The following is a 26926-nucleotide window of genomic DNA, read 5'->3' as shown; positions in this document are numbered from 1 at the left end:
TCCCTCTACCCACCACACCACCAATGCCACATGGAGCAAATAGACTGCCCTCATCACTCACCATGCCCGTATTGGAAACCCAAATCGCCCTGGGATTTTGGAAGTAATTACCAACTGGCCAGAAGGTGAAAACCTTGGTCTCACAGACAAAGGGGAAGAAGATCAAGTGACACATGCCAAAGAAGCTCCACCATATAATCACCTGCCAGCAGAAGAAACACACTATGCTCTTTTCACTGACAGTTCCTGTCGCATCGTAGGGATGAACCAGAAGTGGAAAGCAGCCGTATGGAGCCCCACACGACAGGTTGCACAAGCCACTGAAGGAGAAGGTGGATTGAGTAAACTTGTGGAACTAAGGCTGTTCAATTGGTCCTGCACATTGCTGAGTGAGAGAAGTGGCCAAAGCTCTACCTCTACACTGATTTGTGGATGGTAGCTGATGTTCTGTGGGGTTGGCAGGAAAGGTAGAAGAAAGCCAACTGGCAGCATAGGGGAAAATCAGTCTGGGCTGCTGATGAGTGGAAAGACATTGCTGCTCAGGTAGACAAGCTACCTGTAAAAGTCTGTTATGTAGATGCTCATGTCCCCAAGAGTTGGGCTAATGAGGAGCACTGAAACAATGAGCAAGTAGATCAAGCTTCAAAAATAGAAGTGTCCAAGATAGACCTAGATTGGCAACACAAGGGAGAGTTGTTCCTAGCTTGATGGGCCCATGATGCCTCAGGTCATCAGGGCAGAGATGCCACCTCTAAGTGGGCACGAGACCGAGGGGTGGATCTAACCATGGACAGCATTTCTCAGGTTATCCATGACTGTGAGACGTGTGCTGCAATCAAGCAGGCCTAGCGAGTGAAGCCCCTATGGCATGGCGGGCGGTAGTCCAAATACAGGTATGGGGAAGCCTGGCAGATTGACCACATCACCCTTCCCCAAACCCGCCAAGGCAAGCGCTGTGTGCTGACCATGGTGGAAGCCACCACTGGATGGCTGGAGACCTACCCTGTGCCTCACGCTGTTGCCAGGAACACCATCCTGGGCCTGGAAAAGCAAGTCCTGTGGAGACATGGCACCCCTGAGAGAATCGAGTCAGACAGTGGGACCCATTTCAAGAACGGCCTTATAACAACCTGAGCTAGAGAACGTGGCATTGAGTGGGTGTACCATATTCCTTATTATGCACCAGCCGCTGGGAATGTTGAACGGTGCAATGGCCTGCTTAAAACCACCTTGAAGGCACTGGGTGGGGGAACTTTCAAGAACTGGGAGATTAATTTAGCAAAGGCCTCATGGTTAGTGAACACTCCAGGTTCCACCAGCTGAGCTGCCCCTGCCCAGTCTGAGCCCCTGAGAACAGATGGAGATAAGGTTCTAGTGGTACCCATGAGAGGTATGCTGAGAAAAACTGTTCGGATTAATTCTGCCTCCAGCAAAGACAATCCCATCCGTGGGGTTGTCTTCACGCAGGGACCAGGATGCACCTTGTGGGTGATGCAAAAGGATGGAGAGACCTGATGGATACCTCAAGCAGACCTTGCTTTAGAATGAACTACCCACATCACTGTGTCTGTACCCATATCTGTATGTACATATGTATATAATTGAGGTAGTGCCATGTGTGTATGTATTTTAAAGGTTTAAATTCAATGTAATATGTTTGTATAGAAAAAAATTCCAGGTAGATAATGTTTGGGGTTAGATTTGCCTCTTTTTCACTTACAGATTATTTTCCCATAAGTTGCTAAGAAACCTTAACGACAGGGCTTAACCAGAATTAAAGGGAGCAGTTGAAGGACATGGCAGCACAAGGCTACACCTATTGTTTTGACTCTCTGGGAGTTACCCTCAAAGGAGAGAGATAACGCAAGCTTTGGGAAAGGTAAAAGACAGAGCTGGGGGGGGCAGTTGCTCTCTCTTGCTCTCAGCATCAAGGACAGTCAAGCTGCCCCTCACTGCAGGAAGAGCTCACGGCCATCACTCTGCCTCTGTCTCGTCCTGGGAAATCTACCGTCATCTGCTCATGTACCCAGGAATCCTGAGCTCGTTTTCTCCAGCCTTACCCCCACTGCTGCTTCTTCCCAGCTTTGGGGCTTTCCTGCTACTCTGTAGCCCTGCACTGCCCAGCCCTGCCTGGACACCCCCTGCCACTCCAGCTACCAGCACAGAGCTCCTCATCTCATTCACTAGCCTGGGATTTTCCTCCCTTCCAGCTTGGCCTCTTGGAGTCCTGCAGGGCCACGGAGATCAAACTGCCCTGGGCTTTTTGTGAAAGAAAGCCCTCAAGGTTCTTGGTTCTGTTTATTATTAATGCTGTAGTTGTTGTTTGTTTGTTGTTTTGTCATATACACTAGTAAAGAATTGTTATTCCTATTCCCATACCTCTGCCTGAAAGCCCCTTTAATTTTCTAAATTAGAATAATTTGGAGGGAGGGAATTCGAATTCTCCATCTCTAGGGCGGTCCTGCCCCCTTCCTAGCAGATACCTGTCTTTCAAACCAAGACAGAAATCAACCACCATCTGCTCCTGTGTCCAGGAATCCCAAGCTCACCTTCTCCCGTCTCTGCTGGAGCCCATCCATGGCTTTCCCGCCCCCACTGCCTCTTGTGCACTGGTCTCAGTGTTCTGCTATGCTGTAGCCCCACATCCCTGCCCTGCCCGGATTTCCCACAGTTCCAGCCACATTTCCAGCTACCACTGCAGAGTTTCTGATACATCTCATCCACCAGCCTGGGATTTCTCCCCTCAGAGTCCTGCAGGGGCACTGGGATATTCCTGCCCCTGGATTCATCCATGTGCCTATGGGGAGACAGGAAGATGTGTGGGTGTGGAGACAGGTGTCTCCCCAACAGGGATCACCAGGACCACGGATCACCAGGGCTCTGCCCAATGGGGGTCACTGGGGATAATCCAATGCCCATCATCCCACGGGGGATGGAGCTGGAGCAGCACATGAAGCTCTTCCTGCACTCAGGGTGTGGGAACTGACCGGTGGTCTGAGTGGTCAAAATTTCAGGCTTCAGGCACTAACTAGAGTCTGTGGGAAAGACAAGTGAGCAACTCTCTCATTCCAACCTCAGAATTCTTGGGGAGAAATCCAAACAATCCTTAGGAGGTGAAAAACCGTTAGCAAGTGGTGTTTTCCTAACTTGTTTAATGGCAAAGAGATTTACAAAGAGATGTAGGCTCTAAATGACCAATCACATTTATTGTACCAAAGCACTGCATAAAAAGAATGTGTTTCTAATAAACTTTCGCTATATGCTCTGCAATGAAGGCTCTGAGTCTCAGATCATTATTTCACTGTCCCAAAACCTAACGATATTGGAGCACTCACGGGGCTTCCCTTAGTGGTGCCTCCGTTGGTGTTTGGTCACGGCTGAGCTACTGGAAAAGCTCTTCCCACACTGGGGACACTTGTAGGGCCTCTCCCCGGTGTGGATGCGATGGTGGACAGTGAGGTGTGAGTTGAGCTTGAAGCCCTTCCCACAGTCAAGGCAGCGGAAGGGCCTCTCCTCCGTATGACATCGCTGATGTACGAGGCAATCAGAGCTCCTTACAAACCTCTTCCCACATTCAGTACACTCGTAGGGCCTCTCCCCAGTGTGGGTGCGCTGATGCTTTCTCAGGTCAGAGCTCCATCCAAAGCTCTTCCCACATTCCAAGCAGGTGTAGAGCCCTTCCCCAGTGTGCATCACCTGGTGCCGGATCAGGGCTGAGCTTTCTCTAAAGCTCTTTCCACATTCCCCACACTTGTAGGGCTTCTCCCCAGTGTGGATCCTTTGGTGTTCCCTCAGCTGATATCTCTGGATGAAGCTCTTCCCACATTCCCCACACTCAAAGGGCTTTTCACCAGTGTGAATCCTCTGGTGTTTCCTCAGGCCAGAGCTCTGGCTGAAGCTCTTCCCACATTCCACACATTCATAGGGCTTTCCACCAGTGTGGATCCTCTGGTGTTGTGTAAGAGCGCCTTTCTGCCTGAAGCTCATCCCACACTCCTCACACTCATAGGGTCGTTTCCCGGTGTGGATCACCTCATGTTTCATAAGACCGCCCCTCTGGCTGAAGCTCTTCCCACATTCCCCACATTTGTATGGCTTTTCCCCAGTGTGGATCCTCTGGTGTTGAATCAGGCTGGAGTTCTGGCTGAAGCTCATCCTGCATTCCCCACACTTAAAGGGCCGTTGCCCAGTGTGGATCCTCTGGTGCCGGATCAGACTGGAGCTGTGGCTGAAGCTCTTCCCACACTCCCCACACTCATAAGGCTGTTCTCCAGTGTGGATAACTTGGTGTTCTATCAGACTGCCCTTCAGCCTGAAGCTCTTTCCACACTCCCCACACTCATAAGGCTTTTCCCCAGTGTGGATCCTCTGGTGTTGATTCAGGCTGGAGCTCTGGCTGAACCTCTTCCCACATTCCCCACATGCAAAAGGCCGTTCCCCAGTGTGGATCCTCTTGTGTTGGACCAGGCTGGAGCTGAGGTTGAAGCTCTTCCCACACTCCCCACACTCATAGGGCCGTTCCCCAGTGTGGATCACCTGGTGCCGGATCAGGTGGCAGCTGTAGCTGAAAGCCTTCCCACATTCCAAGCACTTGTGAGCCTTCTCCCCTCCATCAGGCTTCTCCCCCAGCTCTGAGCTCCGCCTGCATCTCCGGCCGCCCTCCTGGCACAGGGGGGGTCTTTCCTCCTTGCAGCTCCCTGCGCTGGGTTTGCAGCCCCTCCTCGGGCGGGATCTCTGGGGCTTTTCCTCCTCCTCCATCAGGACACTCCTTGGGAATGAAAAATCCTGGTTTGGGAAGAAAACAAGAGGAGAGCACCTTAGGCTGGGGGTTCCTCCTTGCACAGGTTCATCTCAGGAAGTCATTGGCACCTTGTGTCTGGAAGAACCTCCACAACACCAAGATTCAGCCCAAAAGTCCTTCAAACATCAAGACACAGATCAAAAACTCCCCAAAGATCAAGACAGCCAAAACCTCTTCTATAATATAAAGATTCAGCCCCCTCAAAAAACCAAAGCACCAACATTTAGCCCGATAAAGCTCAGAAACCCCAAGATTCACCCCCATGACAATCGTGGATCCCCCTCGCCAGTCACCCGCTGCATGTGGGGAGAAAACGCTCCTGGGGCTGGGGGGAGGCTGCAGATCCAGGGAGAGGTGGAACCTTGTGGTGCCTCCTCTTCCTGATCCTCCTCCTGTGTCCCTACTTGATGGAGTGCATGCCCCCTGAGTTCCCCAGAGAGAGAGAAAGCTGTAGGGATTGAATTAAAGCCTTCGGAGAAATTAAAATATATTAAGCCACGTAAATATGAAGTAAAGTTTAGATTTTAGTATTTAAATAAGCAGAGTCTAAGTGCTTTAAGAATATAACTAGGACAGAGCCCAGAGCCCTAAGGGCTGGTAGTTTAGCTTTAGACATAACAAAAACATTTAAGAACATTGCTCACAGTACTCAATAGAGCAAGTACAATTTTTACATGAAAGGGATAGACCCTTCAATAGATATGCTATAGCATAGAGCTTTTTATGTTAACAGATATGCTATGTGCGTAGGTTTCTGTATAAGGATTGATACCAACCTTCGTAGTTTTTAGTAGTTTTATGTATTTTCAAACTTAGGTTCAGATTAGTGTAGCGAGAATGTTCTGGAATTGTGTTCTTAGTTGATTGGCCAACCTATAGATAGGGATATGAACATGCATTTATGGTTTATGGATAAAAATCCCCTGGGTTTGGGCAATGGTATCGACTCATCAGTTCTCTGATGATCGATCCATCCTCCTGCCATCTACAACAAGAGAGAACGGGGCTTTGCCAGGGAGCCGTGGCCAGGAGCCGCTGTCAGGACTTTGTCAGGTCTTGCATCGCTTGGGGGCTGCTTCTGCCTCTCTGCTGCTGCTGCTTGGGGGGTGCAGCTGTGGCTGCTGCTGCTGCTGCGGCAGCGGCTTTGCTGTTTCTGCTGCAGCTGCAGGGAGCGCTGCTGGGGAACGGGACTCTGGGCTGAACGGGGCTCTGGGCTGGGAATCTGCCCCTCCCTGTGGCCAGGACCCCTTGTCCATCTGTCTTTCCTCATGGCTGGGACCCCTTGTCCATCTGTCTTTCCCCTGTGGCTGGGACCCTTTGTCAGTTTGTTTTTCCCCTGTGGTCGGCACTCTGTCAATTTGCTGTTACACCCCACTGGGACTTTAGGCTTTATGATTTTTAGTAAAACCACATGCTCAGAACTCTTGCCTTTGAGACTGATGTATTTATGTAATAAAACTATACATATATAACTTCGTAATAACCAGGAAAACGATCTTGGCCTTTTAAGACCCTAAACCCATGAACAGCTCAACAATTACTCAGGACTAAAAAGGAGCTGTGACAATTCTGCGGATTAATAGGAATTACAGGACATGGATTGAGCTCTTTTCAACTACAGGACATGGATTGAACTCTGTTCAATGTTCAATTCTCTCAACAATGTCCAGAACATTGTATGACATTTGAACACCAGACAGCCTCAACGTTATGGTACAGACATGAGAAAGAGAACAAAACTTGAGAAAATGAAAAACCAAAATGATTGTTGGCCCAGCCATGGCTCTCCCAGACTCACAAAAGGAATTGGAATTGTGTGTGAACGTTCAACAGGCCGGGACTGAGCCCGCACTGAAGGCAAGGGAGCAGCAGCCAGGGCTCCACAGCGGGGGAAGCCCCTGGGCCTGCCCACACATCCTCTGCTGGAATGCTCTGCCTGGGCACCCTCCTTGGGCACCTCCTGCCACTGGGGACAATCCTTGCTGCCACTGCTGCAGCTTCAGTGCTTGCTGTGCCTGCACTGCCACAGGGCTGGGGAAGACAACGGGACAATTCCACTCTGGGGCTCAATCAGTATCATACACTGGGCTGGGTGGGATCAGACTGTTGGAAAATATACAAACTTAAATTTAAAAAAAAAATCTTATGTCTACTCAGGCTTGGTTTGCCTTTGCCTTGGACAAAGGAATTTTAAACATTTTTTCCTAGGGATGTTTTACACCACTCACCAGAGATGAGTTTAACATCTCAACAGACTGGGAAGAGCCCAAAAGATACCCACAGAGATAACGACCATCAAGAAAACATCAACCACCATCAGCAAACACCAACCAACATCCACCCCAGACACTGCCCCGGGAATAGCTGCAGACACCTGGGCTGGAAAAGGCTGAGAAGGAAACCCAGGAGTGCAGGACCTAATTAACAGCAGAGGTAAAGAAATCCGGGGCCAACAGGAAACCAAATACTGAGAACTTCAGAACTTGGAAGCAATGAACATCAAACCAATGGATTTCTGTGAGTTTAGACTGTTGAATTTAAGGAAAAATCCAGTAACACTCACGTGTCATGGAATCATTTTCTCTGCACACCTGGGCTATGTGTGGATGAAATGATTTCTGTTGCATATCCTGGCCAGAATCAAGTAATGCCTTGACTGTCTAACACTAAAGATATTGTTAGAGGGTTTTTGTTTATTCCACAGTTTCAGTGAAAATATAATATCATTTCAATATCTTATTGCAATAATCCTACTTTTATATTGTGAGTTCAGTTTGGACCAGTGGTGTGAGAATCAATTTTTAGTCCCAGGACAAGAAGTAGAAAAATCTTGATTGCTTTTCAATGTTTCTGTGTATCTTTGTGCTTGGGGCTCTAAGTGACGGCAACATTTTTGTATGGGTTTCTTGATGTTCACCTTTACGTTGCATTTTGCAAAACTAGAAGAGCTTTAAAGGTGACCCTTTAACACATTAACAGTTCATAGAATATTGTTGGGAAAAAAAAAAAGAAAGAAAAAATAAAGCAGATTGTGGGGGTCATTCGAATCGAATTCGAATCGAATGTGAGTCATTCGATGGCTGCTCTGGAAGAGAAACTTCCTTCCAGGCCGCCAGGACAGCAGCTTTAGAATTGCAAATTAACACTGCTGGGGAAAAGGGTGCACAATGCACCAGGCTCTCCTTGCCTGCCAGAGGATTTGGGCTCATTCCCTCTGCCCCTCACCCCAAGCTCTGCCTGCTGGCACTGATGCAATTGGCACAGCCAAAGGCACAGCCCGCACTGAGGAGATCTGACCCTGCAACAGAAACTGGGGCAGCTGCAAAGGGAAACTGCAAATGGAGAATGTTGGGAAAACTCCACTCCAAGAACTGGGGGGAATCATCCCTCTCCCCACTCCAACATGTGCTGCCACTGTCTGTGGCACACAGGGAGCATTGCACCACTGGGCTGTTTGTGCTACCACAAGCTCAGAGAAATCACTTGGGAATCCAAGGATGTGATGATGTAATTAGAGAAAAGAGATCAATTGATGCAGCTCTGGCTGGAGGGAGCAACCAAAAATGGGGAAAAGATGAACGGCCACCACAACAAATCCTACAACACCATGGAGCAGCCCCTGGGAACCCCAACAAATTCACATCAGGAGCCAGAGAACCCATTTCTCATTTCAATGGCATCATTAGATTACAAGAGGGCCTGGAAATAAGAACCACACACACACATCCAGCTCCTGCGTCTGGCCAAACAATCCACTCAAACGAGGAACACATTTCACCATGGGATGGGATCACATTCTCGATTAGCAGAAGGAGAAGGGGGACAGTGTGGAAAATTCAATGACTCAAGATGCTGTTGGCAAGGAGATGACAACTGAAAAGTGCTGACACAGATCACAAAGGAAATAAGAAAGCAGCTCATGTTCCGGTCCAAACATGGAAAGGATGGCAATGGGACGTGGTTCCGTGGTTCCCTGGCACACCAGGGCTTCAACAAAGGCTCTTTCTCCTCTCCTGTGCTGCAGCAACTCTCATCTTCTGACCATGCACCACACCTTGCTGAGTGCAGCTCATTCAGCAGCTGAGCAAGGGGATGCAGGTGGCAGCCAGGCCTCCTGAGCCACCAACGCCTACAAAAGGACACGGAATGAGGGCACCGAGAACAATCCCAAAAACAAAGAGAACTCAGGGAACAAAAACAGAGTCAGTGAGGGAATCTGCTTGGAGACAGGGCCAGGGACTGGGAGATAAGGAAGGAACGGGAGAAAGCATCAGTTTCAGAAAATGTTACTAATTGACACGGACTGCTACTCAGACAAGGTCCTGCTCAATTCCTGAACATGGAGAAGAAGAACATAGACTGAACAGAGCCATGAATATCAGATGTTAGACAAAAGGGGGGTGCAGATTAACGAGCACATGCAGGAGGAGGATCGAGAAGTCTGAACTTTCCAAGGACCTTCGCCACTGGGCAAAGGGAGAGGGAGATGCAGAAGGGAAAATTCGGATCAAAAGGAGGCTGCGTACTCCAACAATTGCAGAGACCCCATGGCAAATGCCGCATGGCCTCTCCCTTTGTTCAGCAATAAAGTCACTTTGACAGGACTCCTCCGTCTCCTTTGGCCACACAAACCTCTGGCGACGGGAATTTTCCCGCCCACTCCCGGCCACAGCGCAGCCACCTCCGTCCTACCCACACGAACCGGGACGAGCCAGCGCCGCTCCGGGCCCGGCTCCAGCCCAGGCCCCGGCGGGAAGGAGAGCGCGGGCAGCCGCTCCCGCAGCGCCCTCAGGCCACGGCCAACACGGCGCCCACACGGCACAAGGAAGCCGCCACAGCTCCCTGCCGCCCCCTCCGCCCGCAGCCATGGCCCAGCCCCGCCAGAAGCCAGCGCGGCTCCCACCTGCGCTGGGGCCGCCTCCGAGCTCCGCCGCCGCCTCACCGGGCTCCGGCCGCTGCCGCCGCTCCCGGGCCCGCACACGCGCTCCGCCCATGGCGCCTCTCGGGGGGCGGGCCCGGCCCCGGCCTGCTCCCCGCTCTGCCCAATCAGCGCCGCACAACCACGACTGACGCCACAATCAGCCAATCGCACACAGCCAGCCCCGGGCTCTGCACACGGCCCAGCCTCGGCCCGCGCTCTCAGCGCCCCCCGGGCTGTGTGAGGGGAAAGGCGGAGATGAGGAACAGCCCTGGCACGGGCCCGGGCCCGAGGCGGCATCGAGCTGCAAACACCAACAAAGTTCTCCGCACCTCCCGGCCCGCCTTTCCCAGCGCTGCGTGTTGGCTGCTACCGGCTCCGAGCAAAGCCATCAGTTCTCCTAGCCCTAATTTGGAGCATCCGTGCATGGCTTTGATTTCCCCCAAAAAGGGAAAACGCCCAAGCTCCTTCGGGTGAGTGGAGCCGGGGGGAGATTTGTGGCAGAAAACTCCCCAAGTCGTTTTTCCCCGGAGTTGGGAAGAACAAACCAAACCCAAGTGAGGCGGGCCCCCAGCAGCGCCTCTCTGCCGTCCCGGCTGAAGCCCTCGCTGCTGCTCCAGGCTGGATGGGCAGACTGGGAGCGCTGGGAAGGGGCCCCGGCTCGGGGCGCAGCCCCCGGGGCAGCCCCAGGGCCCCCAGGGCAGCTGCAGGGCTCCGCCAGCCGGGATGGAACGGGGCAGGGGGAGCAGCCCTGTCCCTGTCCCTGTCCCCCCTTGCTGTGACCCCGGCGGTGACAGCGGCGGGCGCGGGGGCCGGACCGGCGGGGGTTGAGGGGCCGCACCCGGACCCGCCTGTTCCTCGAGTGTCACCCGGGCGTGTCCCCCCATCCGGAGTGTCCCCAGCGGCCACGGAGCCTCCAGAGGTGCGGCAATCCCGGCACGTGGTGGGAGAGGGGACAGGGGGGACAGGGGGTCGGCAGAAAGGGACAGGGTATCCCAAAGGGGACAGGGTGGCCTGGAAGGAAGGGAGGAGGTGACAGAGGGGTGGAGGGGACCGAGGGTGGCTGAGGGGACAGTGGCGGATGACAGGGGTTAACAGCGGGGAAAAGGAGATGACAAAGGGACAGAGGGTACAGCTGAGCACTCCAGGGAGAGGACAAAGGGAACCCCGGGAGGTCACAGGGGCCACCTCAGGAGGCCAGAAGTGCCACCAGGTCCCTGGCATCTCCCCTGTCCCCTCCTCAGCTGCTGGAGGCGCTGGTGACCATGGAGGCCACCCTGTATGAGCTGGTGGCCGCCATGACCGCGCCACGCAGGAGCGTGTGGCTGTTTGTGTCCCCAAGGTCCCCACACACAGTCCTGAGGAGATTCACCTGGACCCTCTGGGACACCCTGGACCACTGCGGTGTCACCTACCTGGGACAGGTCCCGGCTGCCCTCGAGGCCACCCCGAGGCCACCTGCGCTCGTGCCCGATGTGACAGCCATGGCCAGAGCCCAGCAGAACACAGGTGACAACTTTGTGGGGAGCTGGCCCTGGCTGGGTGAGGAGCCCATCAAGCTCTGTGATCCCTGTGAGGACGAGGCCACCACCACCGTCCGGGCTGGGCCGGAGACCTGAGGGAGAAGACTGCTGGGTCAGGGAGAGCTGGGGACAAGCTGGTGGCCCAAACAATCCCAAAATGACCCCAAATCCAGGATCCTGAATGATCCCAAATCCTGGTGAATCCCACGAAATGATCCCAAATGCTCTCAAATCCCAGATCCTGGATCCCAAAAAACCCCAGATCCCAAATGTTGCTGGGTGCCCCAAATCCAGTCCCCAAAGGTCTCCACTCCTGGATCCCCAAACAATCCTAAATCCCAGACCCCAAATGCTGCTGCATCCCCCAAAACAATCCCAAAAACCCAATTCCAGATCAGGGTCCTAGCTGGGTAAATCAGAGCCTTGGGTCAGGTGAATGGGCCCTGAGGGGGTCAGTGGTGTCCTGGCAGGGGAAAGGGAGCCCTGGGGGATCAATCAGGGTCCCCAAAGGGTCCATGAGGTCCTGGCAGGACAAATTCTGCCCCTTGGGGGTAAATCAGGGTTTGGATGTTATGGCACCATAAACATGGTCCTGAAAGGAGTGAGTGAGGTCCTGGAAGGATAAATGGGGTACTGAGGAGTTAAATGGGGTCCTGAGGAGGTAAAATGCATCCTGGAAGGATAAATGAGGGCCCTGGGGAGTTGAGTGGGGTCCTGGAAGGATAAATGGAATCCTGAGGGGTTAAATGCGTCCTGGAAGGATAAATGGGGTAAATCCGGGTCCTGGCAGGGGAAATCGGGGCCCTGAGGGGGTCAGTGAGGTCCTGTCAGGGGAAATGGGACCCTGAGGGGTAAATGGGGTCCTGAGCAGTTAAATGGGTCCTGAGGGGGTAAAATGGGTCCTGGAAGGATAAATGGGATCCTGAGAGGATAAATGGAGTCCTGAAAGGATGAAGGGATAAATCAGGGTCCTGGTGGAGCCCTGGGCAATCCATCCAGGCAACGAGGGGTTAAACTTGGCCCCAAAAGGGTCTCTGAGGCCCCAGCAGGGCAAGTTCATCCCCTTGGGGGAGGATCCCCCCGGGGTCACCCCCAGCGGGCACCCGAGGGGATTTGGGGCATTTTGGGGGGGATTTGGGGGAGTTTGGGAACCCCCAGGGCTGTGGGTGCAGCCAGGGGGAAAAGGGAAGTGGAAAGTTCTGGAGACTGTGGTGTTCAGAGGGGTGGGGAGGAGGAAATGGGGGGTGTGAGCCCCCAAATTCCTGGGGAGATTCAGGTGGAACCCCCCAAAATCTCACCTGGGACAACTGGGAAACCCCAAATCCTTGGGAATTCTCACCTGGGTAACCCCAAATCCTCACCTGGGTAGCTGGGAAACCCCAAATCCTTTGGAATTCTCAACTGGGACATCTGGGAAACCCCAAATCCTCACCTGGACACCTGGGACCCCCAAATCCTTGGGAATTCTCACCTGGGAAACCCCAAATTCTTGGGGATACTCACCTGGCACACCCCAAACCTGACCTGTGACCCCTCAAACCCCACCTGGGACCCCCAAAATCTCCTCAGGACCCCCCAAAACCCACCAAAACCTCACCTGAATTCTCAAACCTCACATAGAACCTCCCAAAACCCTCCCAGCCCCTCCTGAAACCCTCCCAGGGCCCCCCAAAGCCCCCTCAGGATCCCCAAAACTTCATGTGAGACCCCCCCATCCTCCAAAAAACCCCACCTGGGACCCCCCAACCCCCACCTGGGATCCCTCAAACCCCCCCAAATGGGGGTGGCAATGTCAGTGCCAGGGCACGGGAACACGCTGGGGGGACCTTGGGGACACCTCTGTGTCCTTCCCTCGGGGACACTGGGGCCACCCTGATGTCTTCTGTCACCTTTTGGGTCACCATGGTGTCCCCAATGTACCCACAGTGTCCCCAGCAGGACCCCAGAGTGTCCCCAGTGTCCCCAGATCATTGGGGGCACTTGGACCCTGTTATAATTACGCATTATAAAGTTGGCTTCTCACAAATATGAAAATAAATGCTGTATATATAATGTTCAAATAAATGCTATATATAATATGTTCAAACTAATGCTATGTATATAATTTTCAAATAAATGCTATATATATATAGTGTTAAAATAAGTGCTATGTATATAATCTTAACTCTGCTGCAAAGATATAGTTTCAAGTTTTTTGCTTTGACAGAATAATAGAATAGCTAATATATAGTTATGCTTGTAATTGAACTGTTTAATTAAAATAACCTCCACTGAACATATAATGAAGAGCCCACTACTGATATGCCAATTATCAGCATCCACCACCTAAAAAAAGTATAAACCAAAGCCCCAAGTAGAAGTAATAAAAAGAACAACCTTAAAACACAGCCAAAAATCACGCGTGCTCTAATAAAAGCAAACCCAAAGAATAGCCACACTAAACAGTTCCTAAAATAATAGTTAAAAATGAGTTTATAAAAAAAATAAATACACATAGTTGTCAATAAATATTCAACAAGCTCATGTAATAAAAAAAAAGTTTTTTAAAAATGTGTCTGAAACCAGTGCGAGCGCTCTTGGCTGAATGCCCAGGATACATCTGTTCAAAGATAAACCTTTGCTTTATCTGCCTCCTTTTATCTTTTTATTAAACCTTTTAAATTTTACCGAGAAAATAAACCTCATTTTCCACAGGCCTTGTTGGGGACCCTCAGGGGACACTGGGGACACTCGAGGAAGGGGCGACATTGTGACGTACATGGCCCCTCCCCCTTCACCAGCGGCGTCATCTTAGGGGCCGCCCTTCGCGGGTGTGCGGAGTGTCACCGGCTGTGCGCTGCTGTTCGCTCCCCGGAGTGTCCCGGAGTGTCCCCACACTGTCCCCACAGGGTCCCAGAGTGACCCCAGCGGTCATGGAGAGTGGCAAGGTGCAAAAATCCCGGCGTGGGAGGAGACGGGAGGGACACGAGGAGTGGCAGGACGGGACAGGGGGTCGCAAAGGGGACAGGAAGGCGTGGGAGGAAGGGGGAAGGTGACAGAGGGGTGGAGGGGACCGAGGATGGCGGGCGGGGGGGGAAACAGCGGGACGGTGGCAGGGTGACAGCAAGGGGTGGCAGAGGGGGGGGACGGGGGATGAGGAAGGTGCCGGGAGGACAGCAGGAGGAGGTAGGGGGTGGTAGAGGGGGCAAGGAGCCCGAGGGTGGCATGGGGGGGACAGTGGGGCGTGGCAGGAGGGGACAGGAGGGAGAGCAGAGATTATGAGGAAGTTGGCAGCAGGGACAACAGGCAGTGGCAAGAGGGTGGCAGAGGAGGTGACAAAGGGACAGAGAGGACAGCTGAGGTCTCCAGGGAGAGGACAGAAGGGACCCTGGGAGGGCACAGGGGCCAGTCCAGGAAACCACAAGTGCCATGAGGTCCCCTCCACCTCCCCTGTTCCCTCCCCAGGTGCTGGAGGCTGTGGTAGCCGTGGTGGCCACCCTGGGCGAGCTGGCAGCCACCCTGAGCCCACCATCCAGGAGTGTGTGGCCTCTCTTGTACCCACAATACCTGCACGACAAACTGAGGAAATTCACGTGGCACCTCCGGGACACCCTGGAGCACCATGGCAATGTTGCCTCCCTGGGCAGGGCCGCGGCCACCCTCGGGGCCACCCCAGGGGCCACCTGGGCTGAAGTGATAGCTGCAGAGAATGCCTGGCGGGAGTCAGTGGATGGGCTCAGGGAAAGCTGGGAACGGCTGTCCTGGAAGGCCATGGAGCTCCGCACCACCTGGAAGATCGCAGCCACCGATGAGGCCACTGCCGAGGCCACCACCAGCGGCCTGGCCAGGGACCCGCAGGATGGGACTGCCGGCTGGGGGACAACTGGGGACAATCTGGACGCCACAGCTGGGCAGCGGCCAGTGGCCCTGGCCTTGGCAGTGGCCACCAAGGCCACAGAGGAGGCCATGGTGGCCACCGGCCAGGCGGGAGCAGCCACCAGGAGCGGACAGAAGGCAGAGGCGGCCCTGGGGCTGCTGAAGCGCTTGGAGGCCGCGTGTATGGAAGCCTCCATGCTGCCCATGGTGCTACAAGACTGTCTCGGTTACATCGAGTTTATCCTGAAGGGGACAGAGGAGGCGTCCCCCAATGTCCCCACGAGATTGGAGACTGCAGTGGCCGAGGCTGAGCGGCTGTGTGAGGCCAGCGGCCGCCTGGCCAAGGGTCACCTGCTGGGGACACTTCGGGAAATCGACTTCCTCCTCTCGAGTCCCTATGGCAGCACCGGTGGCTGCTCGGTGGCCAAGCACTGCCAAAAAGCCAGTGAGGACACTCTGAGTTCCACGGCACCATCATGTGGGGACACCAAGAATGGCAGCTCAATCCCAGGAACACCTGAACATCCTGAAGGGACCTGGGGAAAACCCAAGCCAGGAGCAGTTTGTGACATCGCCAGCCAGCTCCTAAGAGACCCCGACTTATTACCCCCAGGGACACGATGTGAACTGGCAACCTCCGAATTGATACGTTTTTTAAATAACTCCTGCCATGAATGCATTCCCATAGGAGTTACTGGTATTTCACACCAAAGACAAGACTTTCTAATTATAGGCAAGGACAGTAATAAAACTCTTGGACTTTCGGTTCTTCCAGCTGTGGTTTCAGCAAATTGTAATGAAGAGCTGAGGGTTTTAGCTCTTGCTTACAAGGCTCCTGTGGAAATTCAACCCAAAACACCAATAGCTATTGCCATTGCATTGTCAATGAATACAAATAAGCGAGCTGTACATCCAGAAATGTCTTTTGAGAGCTCTAACCCTCATGTCCGTTGGATAAAACATATCACCTATGAACTGCCAGAGCAGAGGTGCAGTCTGACACACCGTGGTGAAACAGTTCACATTACAGGCAAGCTGGACACAGGGTCAGATGTCACTATAATTCCTTATGAGTTTTGGCCGAGCGATTGGAATCTGGTGCCACCTGCCTGTGCTCTCACAGGGATTGGAGGAGGTATACGGAGTATCCAAAGTGAATCCATGATTACTGTCACAGGTCCCGAGGGAAAGACAGCGACCACCCGTCCCTATGTGGTGAAGAAGCCCATCACACTATGGGGGAGAGACGTGATGTCCCAGTGGAGAGCAAAGATGGAATTGGATTCTTGATGGAAACCACAGCAATGCCCGCCACTCATTATCAAGTTATCATTATTAAACAATCATTATTATCATTATTAGGTTATCATTACTAAGTTGTCATGGAAATCCAATCAGCCCATTTGGATAGATCTGTGGCCTCCTGAAGAGGAAAAAAATAATGAGCAACTCAAAAAATTAGTGAGTGAACAACTACAAACAGGCCACACCAAACACAAAAATAGCACCTGGAATTCCCCAGTTTTTGTCATTCACAAGAAAATCTTCTCTGATTCCTGGAGATTGCTTGAGGAAAATCAGAGAAGTGATAGAGGACATGACGCATGTACAACCTGGACTTCCTTGTCCTTCAGTGATTCCAAGAGAATGGCCTCTTGCTGTCATCCACTTAAAAATTGTTTTTTCAACATTCCACTGCATCCAGAGGATGCTCCTCGATTTGCCTTTCCCTTTGGTTCCAGCCATCAGTAGAGGAGAACCATTGCAAAGGTACCACTGGATGGTTTTGCAGCAAGAGATGAAAAGTTGTCCCAGAATTTTTCAATATTTCATTTGTCCCCCGCCCGACAAAAACACCCACAGAAAAAGGATTTTACATTACATGGACGATTTGCTTGTTGCAGAGCCAACTCAAAAAGAAATGGAACAGGACTGAGACAGCGTCATCACTGAAGTTCAGAATGCTGGATGAGAAATTCTGCGTCAAAAATACAAGAAATCCTACCCTGGAAATACTTAGGATGGAGGATGACAGAACAAACAATCAAACCACAGAAAATACAGCTCCGAAACAGGGTGAACACCTTGCAAGATTTACAACAGCATTTAGAAGAGGTCAGTTGGGTCAGATTTGTTTTAGGAATTACAAATGATGAACTTGCCCCACTTTTTAAGCTATTGAGAGGAGACTGTGACATCAAATCTCCTAGAACCTTAGCACCTGGCTCTCAAAAAGCCCTTGAAAAAGTCACGGAAGCTCTTCAAAAAAGACAAGCACACCATTGTGCCCCAGAAAAGCTTTCTTTTCTTGCAGTGTTAGGAGAAAAAATGCAACTTTATGTTCTCAATTTTCACTGGGACACTTCTGAGAAAGATTCTTTGTTAATCCTACAGTGGGATTTTCTTGCTTATAGGTTTCCAAAAACAATTTTTACAACCATGGAAATGACAGCTCAAATCATAATTACAGCCAGAACAAGATTGCTAACTGTGGCAGGTCAAGATTTTGTGATTATGAATTTACCTGTGAAAAAAGATGACCTTGGTTGGGCTTTGCAAAATTCAGAGCACTTGCAAAATGCATTTGTCAGAGTACAAGTCCCCCTGGGCCAAATCCACACAGACCCAGGAGTGCCCAGAAATGTGAGGACTGAATTAGAACCTTCAGAGAAACTAAAGTAGATAAATCCACACAGACATGAGGTAGAAATGCAAGTTTAGTTTTCAATAAATAGAGGATTTTAAGGGCCTTAGGAAATAAGAGACTGAATCAGTTAGCAAGAAAAAGACCTAGTTTAAAGGTCAGGTAACATTGCCTTTTGCAAAGTTAGTTAAATTCTAGTCATAACAAAAACAATGTAGCCTTGCTAAACATTCCTAGATAGAATAGACAGAGCTTCAGGTGTAGAATTTCTGTAAGAAGGGACAAATATTGTCGCACATCAATCTTAGCTTAGGATAGGCCCAACAAGGCAATACTGGAGTCCTGTTTCTACCTGATTGCCAAAAATAGAATTACAATGCACTGCTTTGAGCATGCTAGCAGGCTGAGGGAGGATCGATCACAAATGCCACAGTTGTTGTTGCTTCTGCAGCTGCTACTGATAAGAAAGTGTGAATATAAATATAAATATAAATATAAATATAAATATAAATATAAATATAAATATAAATATAAATATAAATATAAATATAAATATAAATATAAATATACTGGTAAGACTCACAGAACACAGACTGCAGGTGCTCTGTCACTGCTGCTGTCGCTGCTTTTGCTTGGGACTTAGAAACTTGTGGGAATGCATTTCCACACCCAAGGAAACTATTCTATTTAAGGAAAGAAGTTTTGGTTTACGTTAGATCATAAAGGGAAGCCAAACTAGAAACTTCTGTGCCCTTTGCCTGTGCACTGGCCCAGTGCCAGCACAGGGGCACTGGTTGGGTTTGGCAATGTTTCTCAGGACCTGTGGCTGCTTCTGTTGGCAAATTGTCCCCGCTTAGTCATCCTGTACTTAAGCATGAGCTCAGAGCTGCTCATGTGCTCTTTAAGGTGTCTTAGCCAGGGGTCAGAGGCTTCTCTGACACCTGTGCTTGGCTTTTGTTTCTGTATTATTTGTTATTTTATCTTTTATTGAAACCTTTGCTTTAGAAAACACACTTGTGAAGAGCCGTCTGGCAAATATTATTCAGCCACTCTGGGAAGTTTCAGGCCAACCCTCAGGCTTGATCCATCTTCATGGGCTCATTACACGCTGGCCACGTGTGAGACTGTATCAGAGACTTTATGTCAGAAGGTTCCTGCACACTGTGCTGGTAAGATGCCACCGCCTCTGCTGGGGACATGGGGACTTTGCTGGCTCGGACTGTGACACCCTCCTCATCCATGAGGCTGATTTAGCCATGCAGCCAAGGACTTTGCTTTTACAGCTCCCCATCACCACAGCCTTCAATGAGGACGCCCCGAAAACTTGACCCGTGAGGGCCCCGGTGGGCGCGCGGTGCCAAAGAGCCACCGAGGACATCCCGAGGCTGCTGCGGGCACAGCAAGGTCCCGTCATCGGGGCGGTGACGCCACTGGGGACATCACTGGGGTCACTTGGCCGCTCCTCCCTCCCTGCTCGGTGTTTGAGACAAATTTGGGGAATTTTCATCGAAACTGTCCCAAATCCTGATGGGAATTCTTTTGGTGACATCATTGGGGACACTCAGGGATTCAGGGGCGGAGGGTGAATGACCCGCCTCTGTGCCTTGCAGGAGAGGCAGCAGACCCAGGTTATAAATGACAATAGAAATGACAATAGAAATGACAATACAATATTGGCTTTTGCATTCACATATCAGCTTTTGCACATTGGTATTGATCACAGTGATTTTGATACAGTATAATTTACAATTCCTTTCAGCAGCTTTTTGGTATGACAATCTATCAGTTTGTGTGTGCACCGTATAGCAAACATAAATGATACCTAAATAAATAAATATTAGATTATATATTTATAATCCTTAATATGATAATATTATAATCTAAAAATATTTATAATTAGGTTATAATATTACTATAATCTAATAATATAAATTATTTATTGTAATTTATATTAGTAGATTGTATACCAATATGTTATTGTATAATCAATATTATATCATAGGCCTTAGCAAAATATTAAAATAAAGACTGTGCAATGCCAAAATGGTTTTATAACTCTTATAACAAACTTTTATATTGTAACTATTATAAATTTTATATTATAAATACTATAACTAACTTTTATATTTTAACTGACTCAGGGAACGTTGTAGAACAATTCTGTCGTTCCCCACATCTGCTGGCAGTGTGAAAACAGTGACAGAAACCAGAGTGCCAGAGAAGAATTTATTAATTTACCAGACAGTGTGGAACAACAGGGTGGGACCAGGGGAAGAAATAAAATACAAGGATGTGATGTACAGGATATCCTGCAGACAAGTCTGAAGAAGCCAATCAAAAGAGCTCCTGGAACATCAAACACTCACAAGAATGTTTGAATGATGTCCAAACTCATGAATACGTGTGTGCCCCAGCAATGGAGCAGTGCACAGAGAACATTGTTTTAAAACACCCCAGCACTGGGTATTGTCCCTTTTTTATCCCTGATTAAACTTGTAACAATTTCAAAGAGTGAGCTTTGTTTTTCATACCTGGGTCTGATTTGGGGGGCCAAGGGGGGGTCCCGGGCAGCCCCCGCCACCCCCGATCACGGCCCCACTGCTGAGCACTGACCTTGACCCAGGGGTCACCGGGACTCCCCAAAATCTGCACCCACACCCCCTTCAGTGGAGCTGGTGCCTGGAGAGGCTCCTGGAACAGAGGTTGGACAGAGTGAAATGAACAAAACAGGGATTGATTGAAAGGGTTCAAAGGATTCACCTGGGGCAGCACAAGAGCCCAGCTAGGGCCGCACTCAGGATAGACCAAAAATGGACCCAATGGGTGTGGACTGCAGAGCAGCAAAACGACTCCGAGCAGTGCTGAAGAAGCAGCGGGGGCGGGACAACAGTGACCCTGCTCCCAGCACAGCGACAGGCCCCTCTTTAGTGAGGCAGGGGATACCCAGGTTCCAGTTCATTGGCTGCTCCTAGGAGCAGGGGCTCACCCCACAGCAGAAGGAACAGGACAGGGCTGGACTTCTGCAGCAGCAGGGAGTTCATCTCCCCAAGCAGCAGCTGCAGCTTCACCATCTGAAGGTTCAGATCCAGAGCTCAGCAACTTCCATTCCCACTGCCCATTGCTCTGCTCGCTGGGGCTGCTTACAGGACACATGGCCAGAGACATTTTGGCTGTGTAAGCTCTGCAGAAATGGTCCCTCAGCTGTCAGCCTCAAAGCTCTGACAACATCCTCTGCACCCACAGTCTTCTCAAATGGCCTCAAGACTCCTATTATAACTCAAACACATTTTGCAAGCAGGAGGTAATTCTGGTCCTGTGAAAACAGAGCAAAATAGCCAGGAACCCTTTAGCAATTCTATGGGATTTGGTCATAATTTCAAATGCAATTGCTCTGTTAGGGATTGCACAACAAAGCAAACACACACATCCCTTGCTCAAATAATCCCTGTCGCAGGCTGTCACTGACACTAGACCCAAACACACCTGCAGGGTTTAGGAGAGAGCTTTGCTCTGGACATTCATCTCCTCATTGCTCTCCCTCTCTCTCTGTGAGCAGCTGCAGTAGGACTAAAACACCAAACTGAGCCCAAGCAGGATTTCTCCCTAATTAGGCCTTGAGGTACACTTTGAAGATGAAACTCAGCATGGAAAAACTGCTGAACAGTCTTCCTGTCCAAGGCTGGGATGAAGATATATTGGGCCTCAGTCTCCACCAGCTGATTCATGGTTTTAGATATGAAGACCAAGGCAGCGTGTCCTGCTCTGACAGACACCACCGCCCTCCTTGCACTCCTTTGGGCACTCCAGAAGGACCAAGCCTGTCCCAGCTGTGCTCTGCAGGCTGACACTGCTCTGCCTCCAGAGGAGCAGCCTGTGCAGGGCAGCTCTGCTGGGCCCCCAAAGCTCCGGCCACAGCTCCCAGCAGAGGGGAGAGCCCTGCAGAGCTGCCAGAGGTGCTGGGCGTGCTGGCACTGACCTCTCCTGCAGTGGCCCTGTCGAGTCCTCTATAAACAGCTCGGAAAGCCCTGGAGACAAAAGAGCAGAGAAGAAAGAGGCAGCGCTTTATCTGGGCTGTGCCCAGGGCCGGGCCCCGCCTCCCTTTCCCTGCACTCCGGCATTTCTCGGAAACCTCGGCTGAGGAGCGGCCTCGGCGCTGGGCCCGGCCCGGGCAGGAGGCCAAGGAGCCGCTGCTGCCCTGAACCGCCGGGAGCTCGGCGGGACCTGGAGCTGAGGGCGCGGGGAGCTGCGGCTGAGGCCGGGATTGGGACGGGGATGCTGGAAAGGGGCCAAAACCTCTCTCACTTCCCTCCTTGCCATGGGCAGGGAACAGAACACATAAGGAAAGGCTCGAGGGTCTGGATGAGGTTGGGAGAGTTCAGTCACTGCTCACAGGCACAACACACTTGACTTGGGGAAATGAATTGAATTTTTTATCAAACAAATCAGATCAAGAAAATGAGAAGGAAAATAATTCCTACGAAAACATCTTCCCCTCACCTCTCCCTCCTTCCCGGGCTTAACTTTATCCTCCATTCCCTCCCCTCCCCACCCAGAGGCACAGGGGATGGATGGGGGTCACGGTCAGGTCCTGTCACTGCTTCCCCTGCAGACAGGAATCCTTGTCCTGCCCCAGCCCGGGGCCCCTCTCCCGGGACACAGTCCCTCAGGAACAGGCTGCTCCAGCGGGGATCCCCTCGGGCTCCCCAGCACCGCCAGGAGCCGCTTCCACGGCTCTGCAGGGGCTTCCCACGGCCCGGGGCCTCTCTCAGGCATCCCCTGCTCCTGCCGGGGCTCCTGCCGGGGCTGCAGGTGGCTCCCTGCTGTGAAAAATGAGGTTCACTTAGTAAAATTTAAAAGTTTAATTTAAAAAAATACAAATAGACAATCAGGAGACAATAAGAACAATAGTATTCTTTTACAGGTGCCTGGGTACCTTCACATGAGAGTCACCATGCGGGGACACCTCTTAACAAAAGACTCATCCTTTAAAAACACCTGTGTGTTGAATATTCATACACTACATACATGATTCAAACATTCCTTTCAAATCTTAGGTGTTCCTGCTGAATCTCAACACCTCCCCCCACCCCTTCTCCCTCCCATGCATAAATCTGGTCTTCACATGGCTCCATTAAGTCGCAGTGCTAGGCCATAAATCTTCTCTCAGAGCCTTTTTAGAGTCATTGCTGCTATCTCTTATCAAGCTAGGATACTGTGAAAAAATTCTTTGGTTATCTTCTCTATTTCTCGAGCTAATTACAAAAGCATCTTTACTTAACATAGTTTCTATTTTACTATTATTCTATAATCTAAAAACTACATTTACCATATTACTAAAAGAAACTATATGAATACAGCATAACTTCCCAACATAACACATGGGATGTTCATTTTAATATGTGCGAAAAGCCAATTATATAATATGCATTTATGATAATCCTCTCTCTTTGTCTTTTATAAATCATTTGGCTTGAGCAATATTCTTTGTTTTCTTGCCTCTCATTCTTTCATTTTTTTCACAAATCATTCTTGCTTCTTCAAAAGGGTCTTCTATATTATTCTGTTTTTTTAACACCGTGATCTTTTGTGCTGTTCTAGATGTAACCAGTTTTGTGTCTATGGCCATTGTTAGTACTTGCATACTTTGGACAACACTGGTGATTAGCCGAAAAAAATGGGATCAAACATGCAAGAAATATCAGACTAGCTGTAGCTCACAAAAGGAAGAAGCCTAACTCCTTCCACCATTCTGTTCCCAATAGATTATCCCACCAGCTGGCCTTTAGCATTGATTCCCATTTTGAACCGGGACATGGGCTATTTTTCTGATATCATTGACTATATCCAGAACAGCATCCCCATTGTCATCTATTTTTAAACAACAATCTGATGTATTAAATTTCCCACAAACATCTCCTTTTTCAGCTCACAAATAGTCTAAAGCTAACCTATTTTGATATATTGTGGCCCTTGTTTGGCATTGTTGGCTTGATATTAATTCCGATGCCTGACTAGTTTTGTTTGTTATTATTTCTACAACAGCCTGGAGTCTTATAATTCAATTCCACAAACAGATTTTTCCCAGTCTTGAGATATCTATCTCTTTTTCTAGTTGCTGTTCTCGTTTTGTATACAAATCTCCAAATGAGATTGGCACAAAATTAGGTTGCTGTGCTAGTTTTGCCTTTTTGTTTACCAGTTGTTCTTTTACTAAATCTTGGGCTTTATTCCCAACAGCATATGTGGAACAAATCCATCTCCCTCCTTTTGGGTACTCACTCCCCAGCCTGTTACCACTTGCTCTTAAGTTTTTTACAATCTAATATTTTTTCCCATTATGCACACAATTACTTAGTTTGGATGGGTTATAACAGTGGCTGTTGACACGAGTGTGTGCGATAAAAAAGGAACCTCGGTGTCTTTCCATGTACAGCTTTCAGTAATACCAGTGACATGATTTTGCTGGTATCCCAGGAGGGAAAAGACAAAAAATGAGTGACAGTAAAAGGAATAACAGAGGTTCGGTATGGCTTATATCCCCACCTTCCCTGCCTATAGGGTTGCTGCCCATAGCAGGTGTATATGCTCTTCTTGGTGGCAGCTACAGCGGCCAACACGGTCTTGCCCTCTATTTCCTTGTCACTTCTTTTTTGTTAATTTCCAGGCAAATTGTCTTTGACACTTCTTACTGTAGTTTCCCACTGTTCCTCAGGTATTTTCCACTCAACAGGCACTAATAAGTCCCATCCACAAAGCAGAGTTACTATTTCAGCTGTTCCTAGTTCTCCCTCAACTGGGAATAGATTTGACACTCGACACTTCATGCAGTAAGAGTTGTTTTAGTGAACTGCAATACCAATTTTTTACAATTTAAACATTTACATTTAACCCAGCTAGCATGTCCAGTATTAGGATGAATCAGGCAGGGTATATGATATGGCCCTGATGGAAGTTGTATTTCCTCTTCTTTGTATAAGTCAGAGATTAAAACCAGAATATGGGAACTTTCTGACTGAAACAGTCCTGATCCTCCTGTTTGAAGTGGTAGTATTCTTCTCCAAGGGGGGTAATCAGAGGCATCTCAGAATTTGTCCAGACAGTACCTGAAACCACTAATACAAGCTTGGTCTCATTTCCTAATTAGGTGTGATTCTCTGTGTATTTCTTGGATCATTTGGGTTCTCCCAGTTCATTACCACACAGTCCCCGCTTAAGAGTCAATTTGGTATCACCCTGTTTAGATGTTTTAGTCCACTCCTTTGGTTCTTCTACGGGTTCTTTGATCCTGCTGGCGTGGATCCACCCTCATTCCCTGGTCCGGATCGCAGCCTCAGTCGTCAGCAATACCTGAAAAGGACCTTCCCATTGTGGAGCTAAAGATTGTTCTTTCCATGTTTTTACTAATACCCACTCCCCTGGATGGATATTATGGATTTTAAAGTCTAAAGGGGTGGTTTGAGGGATTATCCCTTTTACCCACAAATTTTCAAGAGTCTTTGCAATTGTTTTAACATATCCTTTAATACTCATTTCTCCTACTTCATAGGTAGCAGTTTTGTGTTGGGTGGTTAGAAAGAGTAACCCAAACATCATCTCATAGGGTGACACTCCCAGATCTGACTTGGGTTGTGTTCGGACCCTTAATAGAGCCAAAGGTAGACATCTTACCCATGACATTTGGGTTTCAATCATTAATTTTGTTAGAGTTCTTTTTAAAGTTTGCTTCATCCTCTCTACCCGGCCTGGACTTTGTGGATGCCATGGGGTACGTAATTCCCACTTTATTCCCAAAGCTTGGGTTATTTGTTGTAAAACTTCTGAGGTGAAGTGTATTCCTCTGTCTATTTCATTAACCATTCCATACCCGGGAATAATTTGTTCTAAAAGGGTTTTACATATCATGTTGGCTGCAGCTCTGACAGTGGGAACTGCTTCCATCCAATGAGTTAGATGGTCCATTATTACTAATTGAAATTTCCACCTCTGTACTTGGGGCAGTTCAGTGAAGTCTACTTGGATACTTTGAAATGGTCAAAGAGCTAATTCCCGACCTCCTAAGGTTGTTTTTCTCATTACCTTTTTGTTTACTTTTTGACAAATTATACATCTTTCAGTTACTTGTTTTGCCAACCCAAAAACTCCAATACACCCATAATTCCTTAGGAAATTATTGTACAACGCTTGGGTACCCCAATGAGTTTTTTGATGCACGTTTTCTAATACTTTCCTAGTGAGTGGCTCATTAAGTAACTGTCTCCCATCAGGACGTTTCTATTTCCCAGATTCATCTGGCTCTCCTCGATCTTACTTAATTCTTTTTCTTCTGCTTTGCTAAACTTTGGAATTTCCAATTCTTCCTTGTTTGAGGTCAAAATTAACATAACTTTTTGGATCCCATTCTCAGCTGCATCTTTAGCTTCTTGATCTGTCAAATTATTTCCTCTTATTTCTGGGGTCATTCCTTTTTGGTGTCCCTTAATATGCACAGCAGCTATTTCTTCAGGTAATTTTAATGCCTCTAAAAAAACCTCTAAAATGAGTCCTTCATGTATCAATGCCTTTCCCTTTGAATTAAGTAATCCCCTTTCTTTCCAAATTTTTCCAAAGGTATGTACTACTCCAAATGCACGCTTTGAATCAGTAGCTATGGTTTCTTCCTTATGTGCTAAATATTCCAATGCTCTTTTTAGAGCATATAATTCACAAGTTTGAGTTGACTAGTTTGGAGGTAATTTTCTTTTTTCCAGGGTTTGCAAATTTTCCCCATCCACCAAAGGATATCCCAACATTCTTTTTCCTTGTAAACACCTGGAAGAACCATCTACATATATTGTTTCCCCTTCTGGGAGGGCTTGTTCTTCAAGATCTTCCCACACTTTAGTTTGGTATTGGATAATTTCTAAACAATTATGTGTAAGGTTACTTTCTGGTTCTCCATATAGGAAGCTGGATTTAAACTTTTGTTTACCTCTAGTGTCAAGTCATCAGCGTCTATTAGGATTGCTTCATACTTTAGCATCCTGGAGTCTGTTAACCATTTCTCAGCTTTTTTGTTTAACACATTTCAGACTGCATGAGGGGTACACACCATTAGTTTACTTCCAAAAGTAAGCTTATGGCTTTCTCCTACCAGGATTGCAATAGCAGCTATAGCTAGTATACATACTGGCCAGCTTTGACTAACT

At 49.1% G+C, this 26926-nt stretch overlaps 2 protein-coding genes across 3 annotated transcripts; one reads left to right on the top strand and one right to left on the bottom strand.

Annotated features, from left to right (window-relative positions):
• Nucleotides 1-3180: 3180 nt before the first annotated feature.
• LOC134565365 (zinc finger protein 501-like) lies at nucleotides 3181-10641 on the bottom strand. Of its 2 annotated transcripts, none has more exons than XM_063424895.1 (2): nucleotides 9705-10641; nucleotides 3181-4785 (listed from the first exon to the last, which is right to left on the bottom strand). In XM_063424895.1, exons 1-2 carry the CDS (start codon nucleotides 10017-10019, stop codon nucleotides 3346-3348), a joined length of 1755 nt encoding a protein of 584 aa, XP_063280965.1. In that variant the 5' UTR covers nucleotides 10020-10641; the 3' UTR covers nucleotides 3181-3345. The 2 variants fall into 2 exon arrangements, with proteins under 2 accessions (XP_063280965.1, XP_063280966.1); XM_063424896.1 differs by lacking the exon at nucleotides 9705-10641 and adding an exon at nucleotides 5578-5674.
• A 2696-nt stretch (nucleotides 10642-13337) lies between these two features.
• On the top strand, nucleotides 13338-20250 carry LOC134565368 (uncharacterized). Its single transcript, XM_063424902.1, has 2 exons — nucleotides 13338-14169; nucleotides 14687-20250. The coding sequence occupies exons 1-2, from the start codon at nucleotides 14155-14157 to the stop codon at nucleotides 16385-16387; spliced, it is 1716 nt and encodes a 571-aa protein (XP_063280972.1). The 5' UTR covers nucleotides 13338-14154; the 3' UTR covers nucleotides 16388-20250.
• Nucleotides 20251-26926: the final 6676 nt, after the last annotated feature.

The sequence above is a fragment of the Prinia subflava genome, unplaced genomic scaffold, assembly GCF_021018805.1.
Source record: "Prinia subflava isolate CZ2003 ecotype Zambia unplaced genomic scaffold, Cam_Psub_1.2 scaffold_47_NEW, whole genome shotgun sequence".
NCBI classification, from domain to species: Eukaryota; Metazoa; Chordata; class Aves; order Passeriformes; family Cisticolidae; genus Prinia; species Prinia subflava.
The sequence above is the reverse complement of the archived record's forward strand: the minus strand, read 5'-3'. Positions and strand labels throughout refer to the sequence as shown.